Here is a 23313-nt window from a genome sequence, read left to right on the forward strand (position 1 = left end):
TGCTCTATTTTTAAGTGCTAATATATGTTCTTTATAGTTTATAGACATATCAGTACAATTGAAACACATGCTAAGAGGGGGTACCACAATGGCTTCCAAACATATTGAACAAGGATTTTCCTTGGTGTCAGACATGTTAAACAGGCTAGTAATGTAACAAGCAAGCTTGGAAAACACTGTAATCAAAGTAAATAACACTTAGAAATAAAACGGTACTGTGCCTTTAAGAGAAAAAAAGCTGCACAAATTCTGTAAAAAAGCAGTAAACATAACGAAATTTTTACAGTAGTATCATATAGCCTTAGTAACTTTGCACAGCTATGCAAATAAACAATTAACCCCTTAATGGCACAACCGGATTGAAAAAACATCAAAAACAGTAAAAAAGACTTTCAGCACTTGGCACACTTCTGCTGTGGCTCCTACCTGCCCTTCAGAACAATTTGTGGGGGAAAAAACTTCTTTTACAGCCCTCAAACACAGCAGGAACCTCTGGAGAAGCAGTTAGAAGTCTCAGAGGAAAAGAAACTGCACAACTGAGGCGCATAATAGGCCCCTCCCACCTCACTCAATGTTTTGAGGCCTAACAGACAAACACTAGAGTGTCTCTAAATTAACCATGTGGGTTAGAAAACTCAAAAACAAGCCACAATGACCGCTTTAGTGCCTTCAAAAAAACATTATAATTTCATCATTCACTGAATAAACAAAAACGTTTTTACCAAACAGTGTCACCAGTAACTAATGAGCCCTTCATGCAAGCTGAAATTCCTATCCAAGTGTCTGAATACAGCTTACCCTTCCCACATAGAGATATTGCCAGCCATTTCTAGAAATCACATAGTCTGTCTAGAAAAAAATAGACTGAACATACCTTAATGCAGTTTAGCCTGCAAACTGTTCCCCCAACTGAAGTTTTCCTGTACTCTTCAGCCCTTGTGAGAACAGCAGTGGATCTTAGTTACAAAATGCTAAGATCATCATCCTCCTTGCATAAATCTTCATCCCTTTTCTGCCAGAGAGTAAATAGTACACACCGGTACCATTTAAAAATAACAAACTTTTGCTTGAGAAAATAAAAAACGAAAATTTTTGTCACCACACTCCTCTTTGCCCTTCCTAGCAGTTAAGCAGGCAGAGAGAATGATTAGGGGGTGGAGCTAAGGGGGGAGCTATATAGGCAGCTCTGATGTGGGTGCTCTCTCTGCCACTTCCTGTAGGGGAGGAGAATATCCCACAAGTAAGGATGAATCCGTGGACTCGATACATCTTACAAGAGAAATGGTTTTAATAATTTTTTTTTCACATCAGTCTACACTCCATACCCCATAACGACAAAGCAAACAAACAGATTTTTGATAACTGCAAATTTATTAAAAAATAAAAAACTGATACAGATTAGAGTCTGCCTGTGGCAAATTTAATTGATTGGACATAATTTGGAAAGGCACACACCTGTCTATACAAGGTCTCGCAGCTGAAAATGCATATTAGAGCAAAAACCAAGTCAAGAGGTCAAATGAACAGCCTGCAGAGATCAGAGACAGGATTGTGTAGATGCACAGATCAAATGAAGGCTACACATTTTTTTAGGCTGCATCAAAGGTTCCAAAGAGCACAGTGGCTTCCATAATTCTTAAATTAAAAAAAAGTTTGAAACAACCAGGACTCTTCTTAGAGCTGGCAGCCCAGCCAAACTGAGCAATCGGGGGAGAAAGGCCTTGTTAAGAGAGGTGACCAAGAACACAATGATCTCTGGAGCTCAACCAGAGTGACGATGTTTGGAGATGGGAGAAACTTGCAGAAGGAAAACTATCACTGCAATACTACACCGATCTGGGCTTTATGGCCAGACAGAAGCCCTCTCCTCAGTGCAAGAAACATAAAAAGTCCACTTAGAATTTGCAAAACAAAAACACCTAAAGTACGCAGGCTGTGAGCAACAAGATTCTCTGGTGGTCTAATGAAATGAAGATTGAATTGTTTGGCCTCAAACCCAAGTGTCATGTCTGGAGAAAACCAGGTACTGCTCATTACCTGCACAATATTATCCCACAATTGAAGCATGGTGGTGTTAGCATGTGGGGGTGTGGATTGGAGTGTATGAACTCATCCCTGTAGAAAGGGTTAATTTCTCTACAGGGAAATATACCTTCCTGAATGAAGCAAAATGCTTTAAGGCTTATTAGCTCACTGCTGAAAACATTCCTGCTAGTAACAGGCAGGCAACAAGAAGCCAATTAACAACAACTGAGAACAGTTAGAGAACTATATAAAGCAGATCTTGCAAGAAAGGTTAGATTCATTTGTATCTCAGACAGGGGAAGTAGCAAGACACTGGTGTTGGGTAACCTGTATTTAAATGCCTAAGGCTTTATTATAAGAACTTGTAGGATTATATAAGTTGTGTTTTTTTAGTTCTAAAGCATATGTAATGGATTTTTTTTTTGTTTGCTTACCTGTTGAGGTGGGGTGGTTGTTTAACCCTTGAACTGCTGTAAAAGTGAAAACTTGTTTTGCATCATTCTGTTTGTGCTAAACATTTCCTAACAAGGTCCACTCCATTACAGGGTGTTTTTGAGCAGAAAAGACTGAGGGACTAGCCAGGGTGAGAGAAAGCTAAACGCAGCAAAATACAGAGATATCCTTGATGAAAACCTGGTCCATAGTGAGCAGGACCTCAGAGTTGGCCGAAGATTCACCTTCCAACAGGGCAATGACCCTAAGCACACAGCCAATACAATGAAAGAGTGGCTTGGTGCTGGGAATATCCTTGAGTGGCCCAGCCCTCAAGACAAATATCCATCTCTGGAGAGACCTGAAAATGGCTGTCCACCGTCGGTTCCCATTCAACCTGACATAGCTTGAGAGAATCTGCAGAGAAGAATGGCAGAAAATCCCCAAATACAGGTGTGAAAAGTTTGTCACATTATATCCAGAAAGACTTAAAGGGAAACTAAACCCACATTTTTTCATTTAGCCACCAATAAGCAATCGTAACCCAAGGTTTTTAAACAAAGCATAAATTATGTTTTCCTTCCTAAGATAGGGAGAGTCCACGGCTTCATTCCTTACTGTTGGGAAAACTATACCCAAGCTCCAGAGGACACTGAATGAATAACGGGAAGGAACAGAAAGGACAAGACGGACCCTATTCTGAGGGCACCACAGCCTGCAAAACTTTTCTCAACGGAATGCAGAGGCTCAAACAGAACCTGTTGCAAAACCCGAAGAATAAGATTTAGGCTCCAAGGAGGAGCCCCAGATGTAAACACAGGTCTGATCCTAATCAGAGCCTTAACAAAGGACTGTACGTTTGGAAGCTCAGTCAGTCTCTTGTGCAATAAAACGGACAGGGCCAAAATCTGTCCCTTCAGGGAACTAGCAGAAAGGACTTCTCCAGCCCATCCTGGAGAAAAGATAAGTTCCTGGCAACCTTAACTCTGTAAATTATATATGGTTAAAAAGATGCACTTTATTAACATATATGCAACACATTACATTTAAAATACACAGCTAGTGTCCCAGTAGCTAGTGGGTAAATCACATCCACTTTCTAAATGCTAATCTGGTGTCCAGCTGCTAATTAAAATAAGGTTGCATGAGCTGTGAGAGACTCTGAAATAGTAAGGTGCCAGTATATGGATACAAACAGGCGTACAAACTCTATGCGCTCAAAGGCGACCTCCTTCCTGCGTACTGCTGTGATTAAACACAGTCAGCCAATTTCTAGCTGAGATCGCTAATACTTATAGGCATACATTCAAAGATTTATAGAGCTTAAGTTAACGCTCCTTTATCATGGAGTGTATCAAGTCTCTTGTCACTTGTGCGCAACGAAGTCGGTGGGCAGGGCTGTGAGAGATGCATCTCGATACATCTTACAAGAGAAATGGTTTTAATTATTTTTTTTTTCACATCAGTCTACACTCCATACCCCATAACAACAAAGCAAACAAACAGATTTTTGATAACTGCAAATTTATTAAAAAATAAAAAACTGATACAGATTAGAGTCTGCCTGTGGCAAATGTAATTGATTGGACATAATTTGGAAAGACACACACCTGTCTATACAAGGACTCGCAGCTGAAAATGCATATCAGAGCAAAAACCAAGTCAAGAGGTCAAATGAACAGCCTGCAGAGATCAGAGACAGGATTGTGTAGATGCACAGATCAAATGAAGGCTACACATTTTTTTTTGGCTGCATCAAAGGTTCCAAAGAGCACAGTGGCTTCCATAATTCTTAAATAAAAAAAAGTTTGAAACAACCAGGACTTTTCTTAGAGCTGGCAGCCCAGCCAAACTGAGCAATCGGGGGAGAAAGGCCTTGTTAAGAGAGGTGACCAAGAACACAATGATCTCTGGAGCTCAACCAGAGTGACAATGTGTGGAGATGGGAGAAACTTGCAGAGGGAAAACCATCACTGCAATACTCCACCGATCTGGGCTTTATGGCCAGACAGAAGCCATCTCCTCAGTGCAAGAAACATAAAAAGTCCACTTAGAATTTGCAAAACAAAAACACCTAAAGTACGCAGGCTGTGAGCAACGAGATTCTCTGGTGGTCTAATGAAATGAAGATTGAATTGTTTGGCCTCAAACCCAAATGTCATGTCTGGAGAAAACCAGGCACTGCTCATTACCTGCACAATATTATTCCAAAAGTGAAGCATGGTGGTGTTAGCATGTGGGGGTGTGGATTGGAGTGTATGAACACATCCCTGTAGAAAGGGTTCATTTCTCTACAGGGAAATATACCTTCCTGAATGAAGCAAAATGCTTTAAGGCTTATCAGCTCACTGCTGAAAACATTCCTGCTAGTAACAGGCAGGCAACAAGAAGCCAATTAACAACAACTGAGAACAGTTAGAGAACTATATAAAGCAGATCTTGCAAGAAAGGTTAGATTCATTTGTATCTCAGACAGGGGAAGTAGCAAGACACTGGTGTTGGGTAACCTGTATTTAAATGCCTAAGGCTTTATTATAAGAACTTGTAGGATTATATAAGTTGTGTTTTTTTAGTTCTAAAGCATATGTATATGTAATGGATTTTTTTTTTGTTTGCTTACCTGTTAAAGGGTGGTTGTTTAACCCTTGAACTGCTGTAAAAGTGAAAACTTGTTTTGCATCATTCTGTTGGTGCTAAACATTTCCTAACAAGGTCCACTCCATTACAGGGTGTTTTTCATCAGAAAAGACTGAGGGACTGGCCAAGGTGAGAGAAAGCTAAACGCAGCAAAATACAGAGATATCCTTGATGAAAACCTGGTCCAGAGTGAGCAGGACCTCAGAGTTGGCCGAAGATTCACCTTCCAACAGGGCAATGACCCTAAGCACACAGCCAAGACAATGAAAGAGTGGCTTGATGCTGTGAATATCCTTTAGTGGCCCAGCCTTGAACACAAATATCCATCTCTGGAGAGACCTGAAAATGGCTGTCCACCGTCGGTTCCCATTCAACCTGACATAGCTTGAGAGGATCTGCAGAGAAGAATGGCTGAAAATCCCCAAATACAGGTGTGAAAAGTTTGTCACGTTATACCCAAAAAGACTTAAAGAGAAACTAAACCCACATTTTTTCATTTAGCCACCAATAAGCAATCGTAACCCAAGGTTTTGAAACAAAAATGGGCCGGCTCCTAAGCTTTACATTCTTGCTTCTTAAATAAAGATACCAAGAGAAAAAAGCAAAACTGGTAATAGGAGTATATTAGAAAGTTGCTTAAAATTGTATGCGCTATCTGAATCATTTAAGAAAAACGTTTGTGTTTAGTATCCCTTTAAGGCTGTAATTGCCTCAAATTAGTAGTGGTTTAATGGACTGAATACTTACGTCAATGTGAGATTTCCGTTTTTTTCTTTTTAAGAAATTTGCAAAAATATTAATAAAAAAAAAAAAAGTTTTTTGCTTTCTCATTATGGGATGTATGAAGTGTAGATTAATCTGAAGAAAATAAAATTAGCATAAGACTGCTGCATAACAATATGTAAAGTAATAAGAAAGGGTATATTTCAATACATATGTCATCTAGAACAGTGATTTTTAACCTTTTTTTTGCCGTGGCACACTTTTTTACATTAAAAAATCCTGTGGCACACCACCATCCCAACATTTTAAAAAAATCACACATTGTAGCCTAATACAGTATATATATATACTCACACAAACTGTATGTATTGTGCCGTTATGTCATGCCTCCTACAAACTACCCCTGCACTGAGAGTAAAAAACAAGCAAAGTTTAAAAAATATGTCACACTGTTGTCAGTCTGCCGTGGCACACCTGAAGATCTCTCACGGAACACTAGTGTGCCACGGCACACTGGTTGAAAAACACTGATCTAGAAGATTTGATCTTGTTACATTGTTAAAGAAAAAAATGTAAACACTAGGTTATTAGCATGGCACCCATTATTATTATTATAAGTTATTTGTAGAGCACCAACAGATTCTGCAGACTCAATATATGTCTAATTTAGATAGATAGATAGATAGATAGATAGATAGATAGATTCAGATATATAGGGCCCCATTTATTAAACTGTGGATGTAGCTTCAGCGCCCAAGCATTTCAGAAAAAGCTAGATATCTATCTGCAGTTTTAAGACAGCAGCTACTTAGCCTCCCCGCAGAGTTAATTCACCCTGCTCTGATCAGGATGATTGACTAGCCCTGCTCTAGTGCAACTGATTGTGCTAGAGGAGTGGGAGTGGCTACACAAGCAATTGCTTTTGCAATATTAAATGCTAGCAGCAGATGCCATCCGCTCGCTGCAATGCTGGGTGAACAAGGTTCCAGAGAGCAAGCCTTGTCCTTCCAGCATTTAATGGCCATAGACACACGATTTGTAAGTGTACATTATGTTTTATTTAAGTGTCTTCCAGTGGTTTCCTTACCTAAAAATAAAATAAAAAACGTACTACAGCAATACTGATTGGATCGACTGTATAAACATTGTTTATGCTTACCAGATAAATTCCTTTCCTTCCGGATAGGGAGTCCACGGCTTCATTCCTTAATGTTGGGAAATACAACACCTGGCCACCAGGAGGAGCCAAAGACACCCCAGTCATTCTGCCGGGGGAACAAGGAAAAATAGGAAAAACATTAGGGTATAAATGGTGCCAGAAAAATAAAATAAATAATAGGGGACCGCCCATAGACAAGAAAAAACGGTCGGGGGGCCATGGACTCTCCCTATCTGGAAGGAAAGGAAGTTATCTGGTAAGCATAAATTATGTTTTCCTTCCTAAGATAGGGAGAGTCCACGGCTTCATTCCTTACTGTTGGGAAAACTATACCCAAGCTCCAGAGGACACTGAATGAATAACGGGAAGGAACAGAAAGGACGAGACAGACCCTATTCTGAGGGCACCACAGCCTGCAAAACTTTTCTCAACGGAATGCCGAACGGAACCTGTTGCAAAACCCGAAGAATAAGATTTAGGCTCCAAGGAGGAGCCCCAGATCTAAACACAGGTCTGATCCTAATCAGAGCCTTAACAAAGGACTGTACGTTTGGAAGCTCAGTCAGTCTCTTGTGCAATAAAACGGACAGGGCCAAAATCTGTCCCTTTAGGGAACTAGCAGAAAGGACTTCTCCAGCCCATCCTGGAGAAAAGATAAGATCCTGGCAACCTTAACTCAGTAAATTATATATGGTTAAAAAGATACACTTTATTAACATATATGCAACACATTACTTTTAAAATACACAGCTAGTGTCCCAGTAGCTAGTGGGTAAATCACTTCCACTTTCTAAATGCTAATCTGGTGTCCGGCTGCTAATTAAAATAAGGTTGCATGAGCTGTGAGAGACTCTGAAATAGTAAGGTGCCAGTATAGGTGCCAGTATAGGGATACAAACAAGTGTACAAACTCTATGCGCTCAAAGGCGACCTCCTTCCTGCGTACTGCTGTGATTAAACACAGTCAGCCAATTTCTAGCTGAGATCGCTAATACTTATAGGCATACATTCAAAGATTTATAGAGCTTAAGTTAACGCTCCATTATCATGGAGTGTATCAAGTAGCTAAACGTAGCAGCATCACACAATCATTTACATTAGTTGGCTTATTCAATCCCCAATCAACGGAGTAACGCTTAAAGGCTACACATTGCTACAAAATATATCAAATGTATCGAGTAAGCTCTAGTGTACACATTCACGTCTCTCACAGCCCCGCCCACCGACGCGTTTTGTCACTTGTGCGCAACGAAGTTGGTGGGCAGGGCTGTGAGAGATGTGAATGTGTACACTAGAGCTTACTCAATACATTTGACATATTTTGTAGCAATGTGTAGCCTTTAAGCATTACTCCGTTGATTGGGGATTGAATAAGCCAACTAATGTAAATGATTGTGTGATGCTGTGCTACGTTTAGCTACTTGATACACTCCATGATAAGGGAGCGTTAACTTAAGCTCTATAAATCCTTTGAATGTATGCCATTCAGTATTAGGGATCTCAGCTAGAAATCGGTTGACTGTGTTTAACCACAGCAGTATGCAGGAAGGAGGTCGCCTTTGAGCGCATAGAGTTCGTACGCTTGTTTGTATCCCTATATTGGCACCTTACTATTTCAGAGTCTCTCACAGCTCACACAGCCTTATTTTAATTAGCAGCTGGACACCAGATTAGCATTTAGAAAGTGGAAGTGATTTACCCACTAGCTTCTGGGACACTAGCTGTGTATTTTAAATTTAATGTGTTGCATATATGTTAATAAAGTGTATCTTTTTAACGTTATATAATTTACTATAATAGTGTGTAATTCAGCACTGGGCTTAAAGCCCCAATTCCTTTTTTGGATCCCTAACGTAATATAACCTTAACTCTGTGCCAGGAAAAAGCATGCTCTTCACAGCAGAATAAGTAGGTCCTCCACACCTTATGGTAGATACGCAGAGTAACTGATTTACGAGGTTGAATAAGAGTATCAATGACACTCTCAGAGAAACCTCTCGGGGCTAAGACTAAGTATTCAATCTCCATGCAGTCAGCCTCAGAGAATTTAGATTTTGATGAACAAATGGACCTTGTATCAGCAGGTCTCTGCAACAAGGTAACTTCTACGGAGGAGATGAAGACATCCCCACTAGATTCGCGAACCATGTCCTTCGCGGCCACGATGGAGCAATCAGGATTACTGATACCCGCTCCTGCTCGATGCGGGCCACCACTCGAGGAAGAAGCAGTAATGGAGGAAAAAGATATATAAGTTTGAACCTCCAGTGGGCATTGCTAGTGCATCTCTTAGATCTGCTTGGGGATCTCTCGACCCCGACCCGTACCTGAGTAGCTTTATCCTAACGTGACGAAAGGCAAATAATGACTGGGGTAATGAGGAAGTGGGAGGAATATTTTATTCGTAAAGCATAGTTGCCAACTGTCCTATTTTTCCCAGGTCAATCCAGTTTTTTGGCTGCCTGTCTCTGCCTTTTAAGCTTGCCCCTTGTTCAATGCAGTCAGTATATAGTTTATTAATTTTGAGCGCAGTATAGTACTCCCACCACAGAGGTTGCTGTGGCATTAGTCTCATTACTTACAGTATTTTTTGTGTAGGTTCCTTTTTCTGATTCTGTTGTATTTTGTTACACTGACGTTTAGCAGTGTGAGGTCAAGGGGTCAGGGATCAGGTAAGGGAATGTTGAACATGTGTAATTCCCCCATGTATACACTGAGGCTTTGCTTAGCAGGGCCTTAACACATCAGGCTACTCGTGTGCTGGGTCTGGAATTCACAGAATATTAAAAAAAAAACAGAATTTATGCTTACCTGATAAATTACTTTCTCCAACGGTGTGTCCGGTCCACGGCGTCATCCTTACTTGTGGGATATTCTCTTCCCCAACAGGAAATGGCAAAGAGTCCCAGCAAAGCTGGTCACATGATCCCTCCTAGGCTCCGCCCACCCCAGTCATTCGACCGACGGACAGGAGGAAATATATATAGGAGAAACCATATGATACCGTGGTGACTGTAGTTAGAGAAAATAATTCATCAGACCTGATTAAAAAACCAGGGCGGGCCGTGGACCGGACACACCCGTGGAGAAAGTAATTTATCAGGTAAGCATAAATTCTGTTTTCTCCAACATTGGTGTGTCCGGTCCACGGCGTCATCCTTACTTGTGGGAACCAATACCAAAGCTTTAGGACACGGATGAAGGGAGGGAGCAAATCAGGTCACCTAAATGGAAGGCACCACGGCTTGCAAAACCTTTCTCCCAAAAATAGCCTCCGAAGAAGCAAAAGTATCAAATTTGTAAAATTTGGCAAAAGTGTGCAGCGAAGACCAAGTCGCTGCCTTACATATCTGGTCAACAGAAGCCTCGTTCTTGAAGGCCCATGTGGAAGCCACAGCCCTAGTGGAGTGAGCTGTGATTCTTTCAGGAGGCTGCCGTCCGGCAGTCTCATAAGCCAATCGGATGATGCTTTTAAGCCAAAAGGAAAGAGAGGTAAAAGTCGCTTTTTGACCTCTCCTTTTACCAGAATAAACAACAAACAAAGAAGATGTTTGTCTGAAATCTTTAGTAGCCTCTAAATAGAATTTTAGAGCACGGACTACGTCCAAATTGTGTAACAAACGCTCCTTCTTTGAAACTGGATTCGGACACAAAGAAGGTACAACTATCTCCTGGTTAATATTTTTGTTAGAAACAACTTTAGGAAGAAAACCAGGCTTAGTACGCAGAACCACCTTATCTGCATGGAACACCAGATAAGGAGGAGAACACTGCACAGCAGATAACTCTGAAACTCTTCTAGCAGAAGAGATTGCAACCAAAAACAAAACTTTCCAAGATAGTAACTTAATATCTACGGAATGTAAGGGTTCAAATGGAACCCCTTGAAGAACTGAAAGAACTAGATTTAAACTCCAGGGAGGAGTCAAAGGCCTGTAAACAGGCTTGATCCTAACCAGAGCCTGAACAAATGCTTGAACATCTGGCATAGCTGCCAGTCGTTTGTGTAGTAAGACAGATAAAGCAGAAATCTGTCCCTTTAGAGAACTTGCAGATAATCCTTTCTCCAAACCTTCTTGTAGAAAGGATAGAATCTTAGGAATCTTTATCTTGTTCCATGGCAATCCTTTGGATTCACACCAACAGATATATTTTTTCCATATTTTATGGTAAATTTTTCTAGTTACAGGCTTTCTAGCCTGAATCAGAGTATCTATTACAGAATCTGAAAACCCACGCTTTGATAAAATCAAGCGTTCAATCTCCAAGCCGTCAGCTGGAGGGAAACCAGATTCGGATGTTCGAATGGACCTTGAACAAGAAGGTCCTGTCTCAAAGGTAGCTTCCATGGTGGAGCCGATGACATATTCACCAGGTCTGCATACCAAGTCCTGCGTGGCCACGCAGGAGCTATCAAGATCACCGAAGCCCTCTCCTGATTGATCCTGGCTACCAGCCTGGGAATGAGAGGAAACGGTGGGAATACATAAGCTAGGTTGAAGGTCCAAGGTGCTACTAGTGCATCTACTAGAGTCGCCTTGGGATCTCTGGATCTGGACCCGTAGCAAGGAACCTTGAAGTTCTGACGAGACGCCATCAGATCCATGTCTGGAATGCCCCATAATTGAGTTATTTGGGCAAAGATTTCCGGATGGAGTTCCCACTCCCCCGGATGGAATGTCTGACGACTCAGAAAATCCGCTTCCCAATTTTCCACTCCTGGGATGTGGATCGCAGACAAGTGGCAGGAGTGATCCTCCGCCCATTGAATTATTTTGGTCACTTCTTCCATCGCCAGGGAACTCCTTGTTCCCCCTGATGATTGATATATGCAACAGTCGTCATGTTGTCTGATTGAAACCTTATGAATTTGGCCTTTGCTAGTTGAGGCCAAGCTTTGAGAGCGTTGAATATCGCTCTCAGTTCCAGAATGTTTATCGGGAGAAGAGATTCTTCCCGAGACCATAGACCCTGAGCTTTCAGGGGTTCCCAGACCGCGCCCCAGCCCACCAGGCTGGCGTCGGTCGTGACAATGACCCACTCTGGTCTGCGGAAGCTCATTCCCTGTGACAGATTGTCCAGGGTCAGCCACCAACGGAGTGAATCTCTGGTCTTTTGATCTACTTGAATCGTCGGAGACAAGTCTGTATAATCCCCATTCCACTGTCTGAGCATGCACAGTTGTAATGGTCTTAGATGAATTTGTGCAAAAGGAACTATGTCCATTGTTGCAACCATCAATCCTATTACTTCCATGCACTGCGCTATGGAAGGACGAGGAACAGAATGAAGAACTTGACAAGAGCTTAGAAGTTTTGATTTTCTGACCTCTGTCAGAAAAATCCTCATTTCTAAGGAATCTATTATTGTTCCCAAGAAGGGAAGTCTTGTTGACGGGGACAGAGAACTTTTTTATTTGTTCACCTTCCATCCGTGAGATCTGAGAAAGGCTAGGACGATGTCCGTATGAGCCTTTGCTTTTGACAGAGACGACGCTTGAATCAGGATGTCGTCCAAGTAAGGTACTACTGCAATGCCCCTTGGTCTTAGAACCGCTAGAAGGGACCCTAGTACCTTTATGAAAATCCTTGGAGCAGTGGCTAATCCGAATGGAAGTGCCACAAACTGGTAATGCTTGTCCAGAAAAGCGAACCTTAGGAACTGATGATGTTCCTTGTGGATAGGAATATGTAGGTACGCATCCTTTAAATCCACGGTAGTCATAAATTGATTTTCCTGGATAGTAGGTAGGATCGTTCGAATAGTTTCCATTTTGAACGATGGTACCCTGAGAAATTTGTTTAGGATCTTGAGATCCAGAATTGTTCTGAATGTTCCCTCTTTTTTGGGAACTATGAACAGGTTGGAATAAAAACCCATCCCTTGTTCTCTTATTGGAACTGGATGAATCACTCCCATCTTTAACAGGTCTTCTACACAATGTAAGAATGCCTGTCTTTTTATTTGGTTTGAAGATAATTGAGACCTGTGGAACCTTCCCCTTGGGGGTAGTTCCTTGAATTCCAGGAGATAACCTTGAGAAACTATTTCTAGCGCCCAAGGATCCTGAACATCTCTTGCCCAAGCCTGAGCAAAGAGAGAAAGTCTGCCCCCCACCAGATCCGGTCCCGGATCGGGGGCTATCCCTTCATGCTGTTTTGGTAGCAGTGGTAGGCTTCTTGGCCTGCTTACCCTTGTTCCAGCCTTGCATTGGTTTCCAGGCTGGTTTGGGTTGTGAAGTATTACCCTCTTGCTTAGAGGATGAGGAATTAGAGGCTGGTCCGTTTCTGCGAAAGGGACGAAAATTAGGCTTATTTTTAGCCTTAAAAGACCTATCCTGTGGGAGGGCGTGGCCCTTTCCCCCAGTGATGTCTGAAATAATCTCTTTCAAATCAGGTCCAAATAATGTTTTACCCTTGAAAGGAATGTTAAGCAATTTTGTCTTGGAAGACACATCCGCTGACCAAGACTTTAGCCAAAGCGCTCTGCGCGCCACAATAGCAAACCCTGAATTTTTCGCCGCTAATCTAGCTAATTGCAAAGCGGCATCTAAAATAAAAGAGTTAGCCAATTTAAGTGCTTGAACTCTGTCCATAACCTCCTCATACGAAGATTCTTTATTGAGCGACTTTTCTAGTTTCTCGAACCAGAAACACGCTGCCGTAGTGACAGGAACAATGCACGAAATTGGTTGTAGAAGGTAACCTTGCTGAACAAAAATCTTTTTAAGCAAACCCTCTAATTTTTTATCCATAGGATCTTTGAAAGCACAACTATCTTCGATAGGAATAGTAGTGCGTTTGTTTAGAGTAGAAACCGCCCCCTCGACCTTGGGGACTGTCTGCCATAAGTCCTTTCTGGGGTCGACTATAGGAAATAATTTCTTAAATATAGGGGGGGGGACAAAAGGTATGCCGGGCCTTTCCCACTCTTTATTTACTATGTCCGCCACCCGCTTGGGTATAGGAAAAGCGTCGGGGGGCACCGGAACCTCTAGAAACTTGTCCATCTTACATAACTTCTCTGGAATGACCAAATTGTCACAATCATCCAGAGTAGATAATACCTCCTTAAGCAGTGCGCGGAGATGTTCTAATTTAAATTTAAATGTCACAACATCAGGTTCAGCTTGATGAGAAATCTTTCCTGAATCTGAAATTTCTCCCTCAGACAAAACCTCCCTCATGGCCCCTTCAGATTGGTGTGAGGGTATGTCAGAACAGTTATCATCAGCGTCCTCTTGCTCTTCAGTGTTTAACACAGAGCAATCGCGCTTTCTCTGATAAGTAGGCATTTTGGATAAAAGATTTGCTATAGAGTTATCCATTACAGCCGTTAATTGTTGCATGGTAATAAGTATTGGCGCACTAGATGTACTAGGGGCCTCCTGTGTGGGCATAACTGGTGTAGACACAGTAGGGGATGATGTAGTATCATGCTTACTCCCCTCATTTGAGGAATCATCTTGGGCAATATCATTATCTGTGGCATTACTGTCCTTACTTTGTTTGGACACTATGGCACAATTATCACATAAATTTAAATGGGGAGACACATTGGCTTTCATACATATAGAACATAGCTTATTTGATGGTACAGACATGTTAAACAGGCTTAAACTTGTCAACAAAGCACAAAAAACGTTTTAAAATAAAACCGTTACTGTCACTTTAAATTTCAAACTGAAAACACTTTATTACTGAATATGTGAAAAAGTATGAAGGAATTGTTCAAAATTCACCAAAATTTCACCACATTGTCTTAAAGCATTAAAAGTATTGCACACCAAATTTCAGAGCTTTAACCCTTAAAATAACGGAACCGGAGCCGTTTTTACATTTAACCCCTATACAGTCCCAGCTATATGCTTTGCTGAGACCCAACCAAGCCCAGAGGGGAATACGATACCAAATGATGCCTTCTATAAGCTTTTTCAGTGATTCTTAGCTCCTCACACATGCATCTGCATGCCTTGCTCTCCAAAAACAACTGCGCATTAGTGGCGCGAAAATGAGGCTCTGTCTATAACTAGAAAAGGCCCCCATCTGAAAAAGGTGTCCAACACAGTGCCTGCCGTTTTTCTAAACAATCCCCAAGATTATAATAACCATTATTAGTTAGAATCTGCATAATATGCCTAGTAAAGCAATCGTTTTAGCCCAGAAAAATGTCTACCAGTTTTTTAAGCCCTTTTTGAAGCCCTTTATTCTTTTATGTTTGACTAAGAAAATGGCTTACCGGTCCCCATGAGGGGAAATGACAGCCTTCCAGCATTACATGGTCTTGTTAGAAATATGGCTAGTCATACCTTAAGCAGAAAGGTCTGCTAACTGTTTCCCCCAACTGAAGTTACTTCATCTCAACAGTCCTGTGTGGAAACAGCAATCGATTTTAGTAACTGTCTGCTAAAATCATCTTCCTCTTACAAACAGAAATCTTCATCCTTTTTCTGTTTCAGAGTAAATAGTACATACCAGCACTATTTTAAAATAACAAACACTTGATAGAAGAATAAAAACTACATTTAAACACCAAAAAAACTCTTAACCATCTCCGTGGAGATGTTGCCTGTGCAACGGCAAAGAGAATGACTGGGGTGGGCGGAGCCTAGGAGGGATCATGTGACCAGCTTTGCTGGGACTCTTTGCCATTTCCTGTTGGGGAAGAGAATATCCCACAAGTAAGGATGACGCCGTGGACCGGACACACCAATGTTGGAGAAAATAGATTTACTAGGGCATTTCTGAGTCTATTAACCTATTGCCCACAATCACTGCAGCTGCAAAGATAAAAACATGACTACCTTATCAAATGTCATCTACTTATGAAACTTCCAATAGTGTCTTATCACGTCATCAGCATATCTGCATATATTGTTCTCAGCAACCCCAATACAACTATTATCAGTCAAAACATTTTGTGGTAATATAACTTATATAAACTAGTATGCTTTGTGGTGTCCTACTATACAGATGCATATCCTTTTCAGGTACCCAAGAAAACAAAGTAGAAGTTAATTTTAAAATTGCATGCACTGTCTAAATCATGAAATGTTAATTTAAACTTTCCTATCCCTTTAAGCAATAATTATGGCTAAATTATACTATTATTTATGTGCTTGTTTTGGGGTGGGTTGGAGTGGGCGGAACTTTGCAAACCATACATGGGCGTGGCTCTGCTGCAAAGCGTCCCTGGAATTTTTTCTTTTTCAAATGTTGGCAACTATGTAAAATAAATCACTAAAGCTGAATATTTAAACACTTTGGAGACATGTACAAAGTACGCCTACATTTGCAATTGGCTTTTAGATTACTTGTTTAATTAATATTCCTCCTTTTCAATCCCCTAACAACTTTTGATTTTCCCAGTTAAAAACCAACAATCATCACAGCAAACGTGCAACAAAAAACAAAGGAAAATAGCATCTACCAGATTAATCAGCTGGGTGTGAACAATGTCTTCAACAAGAACAGCAGTTTCTTGCAAGGGACGACGTGCATCACCCAAAGAGAACCTACAAAAAAAATAAAAAAACATTTTAGAATTTATTTAATAAAAGCAATTTGGTTTATTCTGAAGTTAATGAGGATAAAAGTCAGGATGGAGACTAAAAAAGTTGTAGACCAATGTGGGATGCTTTTCACTTACAAAGCATCATGGGTACTAGCAGCAGCAGCAATGTTTGACTTTACCAACATACCAAAGGCCTCCCTAGACATGGAGACTTCATTTAAATGTATGGTAGAACTACTGCACTATGCAACCAAGTTATTTTGTCTGCTACCTTTTCCCCCCGATTAGTTTAAAATAAATCGAACAACAAGCAAATTATAAGTATTTATATGTAGGGTAAAAGATAACAGCCTTCTGATCTATGGAACACAGTATAGTAACTGATTTATTATGGGTATCATAGCAGCTATAGGATATGTGTACCTACAACTAACAGCATGCCGTGTGATCTACACTGAGCAGCTATAGGATATGTGTACCTACAACTCACAGCATGCCGTGTGATCTACACTGAGCAGCTATAGGATATGTGTACCTACAACTCACAGCATGCTGTGTGCTCTACACTGAGCAGCTATAGGATATGTGTACCTACAACTCACAGTATGCTATGTGATCTACACTGAGCAGCTATAGGATATGTGTACCTACAACTAACAGCATGCCGTGTGATCTACACTGAGCAGCTATAGGATATGTGTACCTACATCTCACAGCATGCCGTGTGATCTACACTGAGCAGCTATAGGTTATGTGTACTTACAACTCACAGCATGCCGTGTGATCATCTACACTGAGCAGCTATAGGATAGATATGTGTACCTACAACTCACAGCATGCTATGTGATCTACACTGAGCAGCTGTAGGATATGTGTACCTACAACTCACAGCATGCCGTGTGATCTACACTGAGCAGCTATAGGATATGTGTACCTACAACTCACAGCATGCTATGTGATCTACACTGAGCAGCTATAGGATATGTGTACCTACAACTAACAGCATGCCGTGTGATCTACACTGAGCAGCTATAGGATATGTGTACCTACATCTCACAGCATGCCGTGTGATCTACACTGAGCAGCTATAGGATATGTGTACCTACAACTCACAACATACTATGTGATCTACACTGAGCAGCTATGGGATATGTGTACCTACAACTCACAGCATACTATGTAATCTAAACTGAGCAGCTATAGAATATGTGTACCTACAACTCACAGCATACTATGTGATCTACACTGAACAGCTATAGGATATGTGTACCTACAACTCACAACATGCCGTGTGACCTACACTGAGCAGCTACAGGATATGTGTACCTACAACTCACAGCATACTATGTGATCTACACTGAGCAGCTATAGGATATGGGTACCTACATCTCACAGCATGTCGTCTGATCTACACTGAGCAGCTATAGGATATGTGTACCTACAACTCACAGCATGCTGTGTGATATACACTGAGCAGCTATGGGATATGTGTACCTACAACATACAGCATGCCGTGTGATCTACACTGAGCAGCTATAGGATATGTGTACCTACAACTAACAGCATGCTGTTTGATCTACAGTGAGCAGCTACAGGATATGTGTACCTACAACTCACAGCATGCCGTGTGATCTACACTGAGCAGCTATAGGATATGTGCACCTACAACTAACAGCATGCTGTTTGATCTACAGTGAGCAGCTATAGGATATGTGTACCTACATCTCACAACATGTCATGTGATCTACACTGAGCAGCTACAGGATATGTGTACCTACAACTCACAGCATGCCGTGTGATCTACACTGAGCAGCTATAGGATATGTGTACCTACAACTCACAGCATACTATGTGATCTACACTGAGCAGCTGTAGGATATGTGTACCTACAACTCACAGCATACTATGTGATCTACACTGAGCAGCTATAGGATATGTGTACCTAAATCTCACAGAATGTTGTGTGATCTACACTGAGCAGCTACAGGATATGTGTACCTACAACTCACAGCATGTCGTGTGATCTACACTGAGCAGCTATAGGATATGTGTACCTACATCTCACAGCATGCCGTGTGATCTACACTGAGCAGCTATAGGATATGTGTACCTACATCTCACAGCATGTCGTGTGATCTACACTGAGCAGCTATAGGATATGTGTACCTACAACTCACAGCATACTATGTGATCTACACTGAGCAGCTATAGGATATGTGTACCTACAACTCACAGCATACTATGTGATCTACACTGAGCAGCTATAGGATATGTGTACCTACAACTCACAGCATACTATGTGATCTACACTGAGCAGCTATAGGATATGTGTACCTACAACTCACAGCATGTCGTGTGATCTACAGTGAGCAGCTATGTGCTGTATATACCTACAACTCCCAGCATACCATGTGATCTAAAGTGAGCAGCTATTTGATGTATATACCTACAACTCACAGCATGCCATGTGATCTACAGTCAGCAGCTATGGGATATGTGTACCTACATCTCACAGCATGCCGTGTGATCTACAGTGAGCAGCTATGTGATGTATATACCTACAACTCACAGCATGCCATGAGATCTACACTGAGCAGCTATAGGATGTGTGTGCATGCCGTGTGATATACAGTGAGCAGCTATGTGATGTATATACCTACAACTCACAGCATGTCGTGTGATCTACAGTGAGCAGCTATGTGATGTATATACCTACAACTAACCACATGCCGTGGGATATACAGTGAGCAGCTATGTGGTGTATATACCTACAACTCACAGCATGTTGTCTGATATACAGTGAGCAGCTATGTGACGTATATACCTACAACTCACAGCATGCCGTGTGATATACAGTGAGCAGCTATGTGATGCATATACCTACAACTCACAGCATTCCGTGAGATCTACAGTGAGCAGCTATGTGATGTATATACCTACAACTCACAGCATGTTGTGTGATATACAGTGAGCAGCTATGTGATGTATATACCTACAACTCACAGCATGTTGTCTGATATACAGTGAGCAGCTATGTGACGTATATACCTACAACTCACAGCATGCCGTGTGATATACAGTGAGCAGCTATGTGATGTATATACCTACAACTCACCACATGCCGTGGGATATACAGTGAGCAGCTATGTGGTGTATATACCTACAACTCACAGCATGCCGTGTGATCTACAGTGAACAGCTATGTGATGTATATACCTACATCTCACAGCATGCCGTGTGATATACAGTGAGCAGCTATGTGATGTATATACCTACAACTCACAGCATGCCGTGTGATCTACAGTGAGCAGCTATGTGATGTATATACCTACAATTCACCGCATGCCGTGTGATATACAGTGAGCAGCTATGTGATGTATATACCTACAACTCACAGCAAGCCGTGTGATCTACAGTGAGCAGCTATGTAATGTATATACCTACAACTCACAGAATGTTGTGTGATATATAGTGAGCAGCTATGTGATGTATATACCTACAACTCACAGAATGTTGTGTGATATATAGTGAGCAGCTTTGTGATGTATATACCTACAACTCACAGCATGTTGTGTGATATACAGTGAGCAGCTGTGGGATGTATATAACTACAACTCACCGCATGCTGTGTGATCAGTGAGCAGCTATGTGATGTATATACCAGCAACTCACAGCATGCCGTGTGATATACAGTCAGCAGCTATGTGATGTATATACCTACATCTCACAGCATGCCGTGTGATATACAGTGAGCAGCTATGTGATGTATATACCTACAACTCACAGCATGTCGTGTGATATACAGTGAGCCGCTATGTGATGTGTGTACCTACAACTCACAGCATACTATGTGATCTACACTGAGCAGCTATAGGATATGTGTACCTACAACTCACAGCATACTATGTGATCTACACTGAGCAGCTATAGGATATGTGTACCTACAACTCACAGCATACTATGTGATCTACACTGAGCAGCTATGTGATGTATATACCTACAACTCACAGCATGCCGTGTGATCTACAGTGAGCAGCTATGTGATGTATATACCTACAATTCACCGCATGCCGTGTGATATACAGTGAGCAGCTATGTGATGTATATACCTACAACTCACAGCAAGCCGTGTGATCTACAGTGAGCAGCTATGTAATGTATATACCTACAACTCACAGAATGTTGTGTGATATATAGTGAGCAGCTTTGTGATGTATATACCTACAACTCACAGAATGTTGTGTGATATATAGTGAGCAGCTTTGTGATGTATATACCTACAACTCACAGCATGTGTGATATATAGTGAGCAGCTTTGTGATGTATATACCTACAACTCACAGCATGTTGTGTGATATACAGTGAGCAGCTGTGGGATGTATATACCTACAACTCACCGCATGCTGTGTGATCAGTGAGCAGCTATTTGATGTATATACCAGCAACTCACAGCATGCCGTGTGATATACAGTCAGCAGCTATGTGATGTATATACCTACAACTCACAGCATGCCGTGTGATATACAGTGAGCAGCTGTGGGTGTAACTACAACACACAGCAAGTACAATGAGCTATAGGACATGTCAACTAATGTAAATTATAACAGCCAAAAAGATCTACTGTGTGCAGCTAAAAGATGGAAGATGTCTGTACCATAGTGTACAGTAATAATCAAGATATGCTTTTGCACAAATGGCAAAGTACGCCTTTATAATCATATCACCTTTACAATAAATTTCTACGTAAAAAAGGCCATTGCCGCTACCCGTTCGAGACTGATGCTACTAACTCAAGCTATTTACTCTGATTCTACACCACAGAAAAATATCTACAAAGCCTAGAAACAATGCAAAAAAAAAAAAAAGAGAAAGACTTGAAATAGATTCGTGGGTGGACTGTAGTTCCATATATGCTATTGTTTTGGATTTTTGATCTGCTATATAATAATAAGATGTAAGAACTAAAAAGCAGAAGTACACATAGCCTTATGATATCTGATACTACAAAGAACCGCAGACACATCGCTAAACTTGCACATGGGCACCATTGAGGACGTGGGAATCCCTCACAATCAGGAGAGACCAATTGGCTGATCAAGTCATATCGTTTGGTATTTCCACTTCCCTCTGGGTTTCCTGACGTATATTCTTTGTGAATACCTGTACGAGAATTATCTGTATTACTGCAATACTTTACATGCAAAAGACTTAAAGATTATTGTATTAAATATATAACTTTATTTTACTTGCAAATTCATATACTGTATTTGTGTTTCATTTACATATAGGAAAAGGGCGGTTGTTTATCAGTAATACTTTACACCTCTGTCGGGGGCTCATGCAAACTGTATCAACGCAGACGGTTGTTAACAAAAAAACTTATAGAAGACAAAAAAAGCAAACAATTTAGGGGTCTACCCCAATCAATTAAAAGAGCCACATAAAATATTTCCCTTGGATTTTTATGTGTTTTTTTTAAATTCCAGGCCATATCAGTCCATTAGAAAAACACAGTTATAGGGTGGTTTTCCAGTGGCTCTGCACTATGCTGTCTTCAAATATAATTTTTATTATATTCAGTCTATCTGGGGGGGTGGGGGGGGAATACTTGCATAGAATTGCAAGTTTATAAGACTTCTCAACTTCAACAGTGTTAATGTCTTTGGCTGTTAGCAAAGCTTTTTCAGGGTTTACAGATTTTGTGCATGCAAAGCAATTGTCTGTGCAGGTTAGCGCCACCCAGAGGTTGTAGTGTGACACTGCCTTAGCGCACTAGATTAGTCCCAGGATATGACCACCATTAACGACAAAGGCAAAGTCATACAATCAGCAGTCACTTAAAGTCAGGCAGAATAGCAGCACAGGGATGTTCCTGAAGAGTCATCTGAGGCCAGCAGAGGTTTAAAAAAACAAACAAGAAAAACAGCCACAAAGTACCAAATCAGAACCAAAAGACAAGTCAGCACCAGTAGATCAGTCTGGAACAGGAATCAGGAAGTGGTCAGGAGCAAAAACCAGGTGAGCACACGGCACACAAGCATATTCTAATGTATGGGCAAAGATGTCCGCTAGATGTGTAAATAAATATCTGCAAAGGCGTTACTCTTTTGTGCCAATTCCCACCAAATGAACTGGCCACGGAAAAGAGTGAAAACAAGTTCACACACTAATAAACAAGATTGTTCCATGACTACTACTAACAATGATAATATTTTTGTATTAGTTACCGCAAACACACCCTTGTGTTAAACATCATGAATTTTTTTTAAAGAGGGGCCATATTAATTTTAAAAGTTTTATTTTACTTACTTAAAACTTTATTAAGATTATTGACCACATGAAAGAAAATTTGATTTTTTTGCCCCTTTAACATGTATTTAACATGGCAGGGTGTTCTTTTGTCAATTAAAGGGACAGTCTACACCATAATTTTTATTGTTTTAAAAGATAGACAATCCCTTTATTAGACATTCACTAGTTTTGACTAACCAACACAGTTATATAAATACACTTTTTACCTCTGTGATTATCTTGTATCTAAGCCTCTGCAAACTGTCCCCTTATTTTAGTTCTTTTGACAGACATGAATTTTAGCCAATCAGTGCTGGCTCCTAGGAACTCAACGCTCGTGAGCACAGTGTTATCTATATGACACACATGAACTAACACCCTCTAGTGGCGAAAAACTGTCAAAATGTCTTCAGAGAAGAGGTGGCCTTCAACGGCTTAGAAATTAGCATATGAACTTCCTAGGTTTAGCTTTCAACTAAGAAAATTGGTGATAAAGGTAAATTGGAAAAATGTTTAAAAATACATGCCCTATC

The 23313-nt window shown here is 40.9% G+C and overlaps 1 protein-coding gene across 2 annotated transcripts in view; it reads right to left on the reverse strand.

The window, feature by feature from the left end:
* The window catches only part of SUPT3H (SPT3 homolog, SAGA and STAGA complex component), a 1388329-nt gene that overhangs the window by 756676 nt on the left and 608340 nt on the right, over positions 1–23313 (reverse strand). For both annotated transcript variants that reach the window (XM_053709596.1, XM_053709597.1), the window contains exon 3: positions 16406–16490. In XM_053709596.1, coding sequence (XP_053565571.1) covers positions 16406–16490 — 85 coding nt within the window. The remainder of the gene's footprint in view (positions 1–16405; positions 16491–23313) is intronic.

This window comes from Bombina bombina, chromosome 4, assembly GCF_027579735.1.
Source record: "Bombina bombina isolate aBomBom1 chromosome 4, aBomBom1.pri, whole genome shotgun sequence".
In the NCBI taxonomy this organism is placed as follows: Eukaryota; Metazoa; Chordata; class Amphibia; order Anura; family Bombinatoridae; genus Bombina; species Bombina bombina.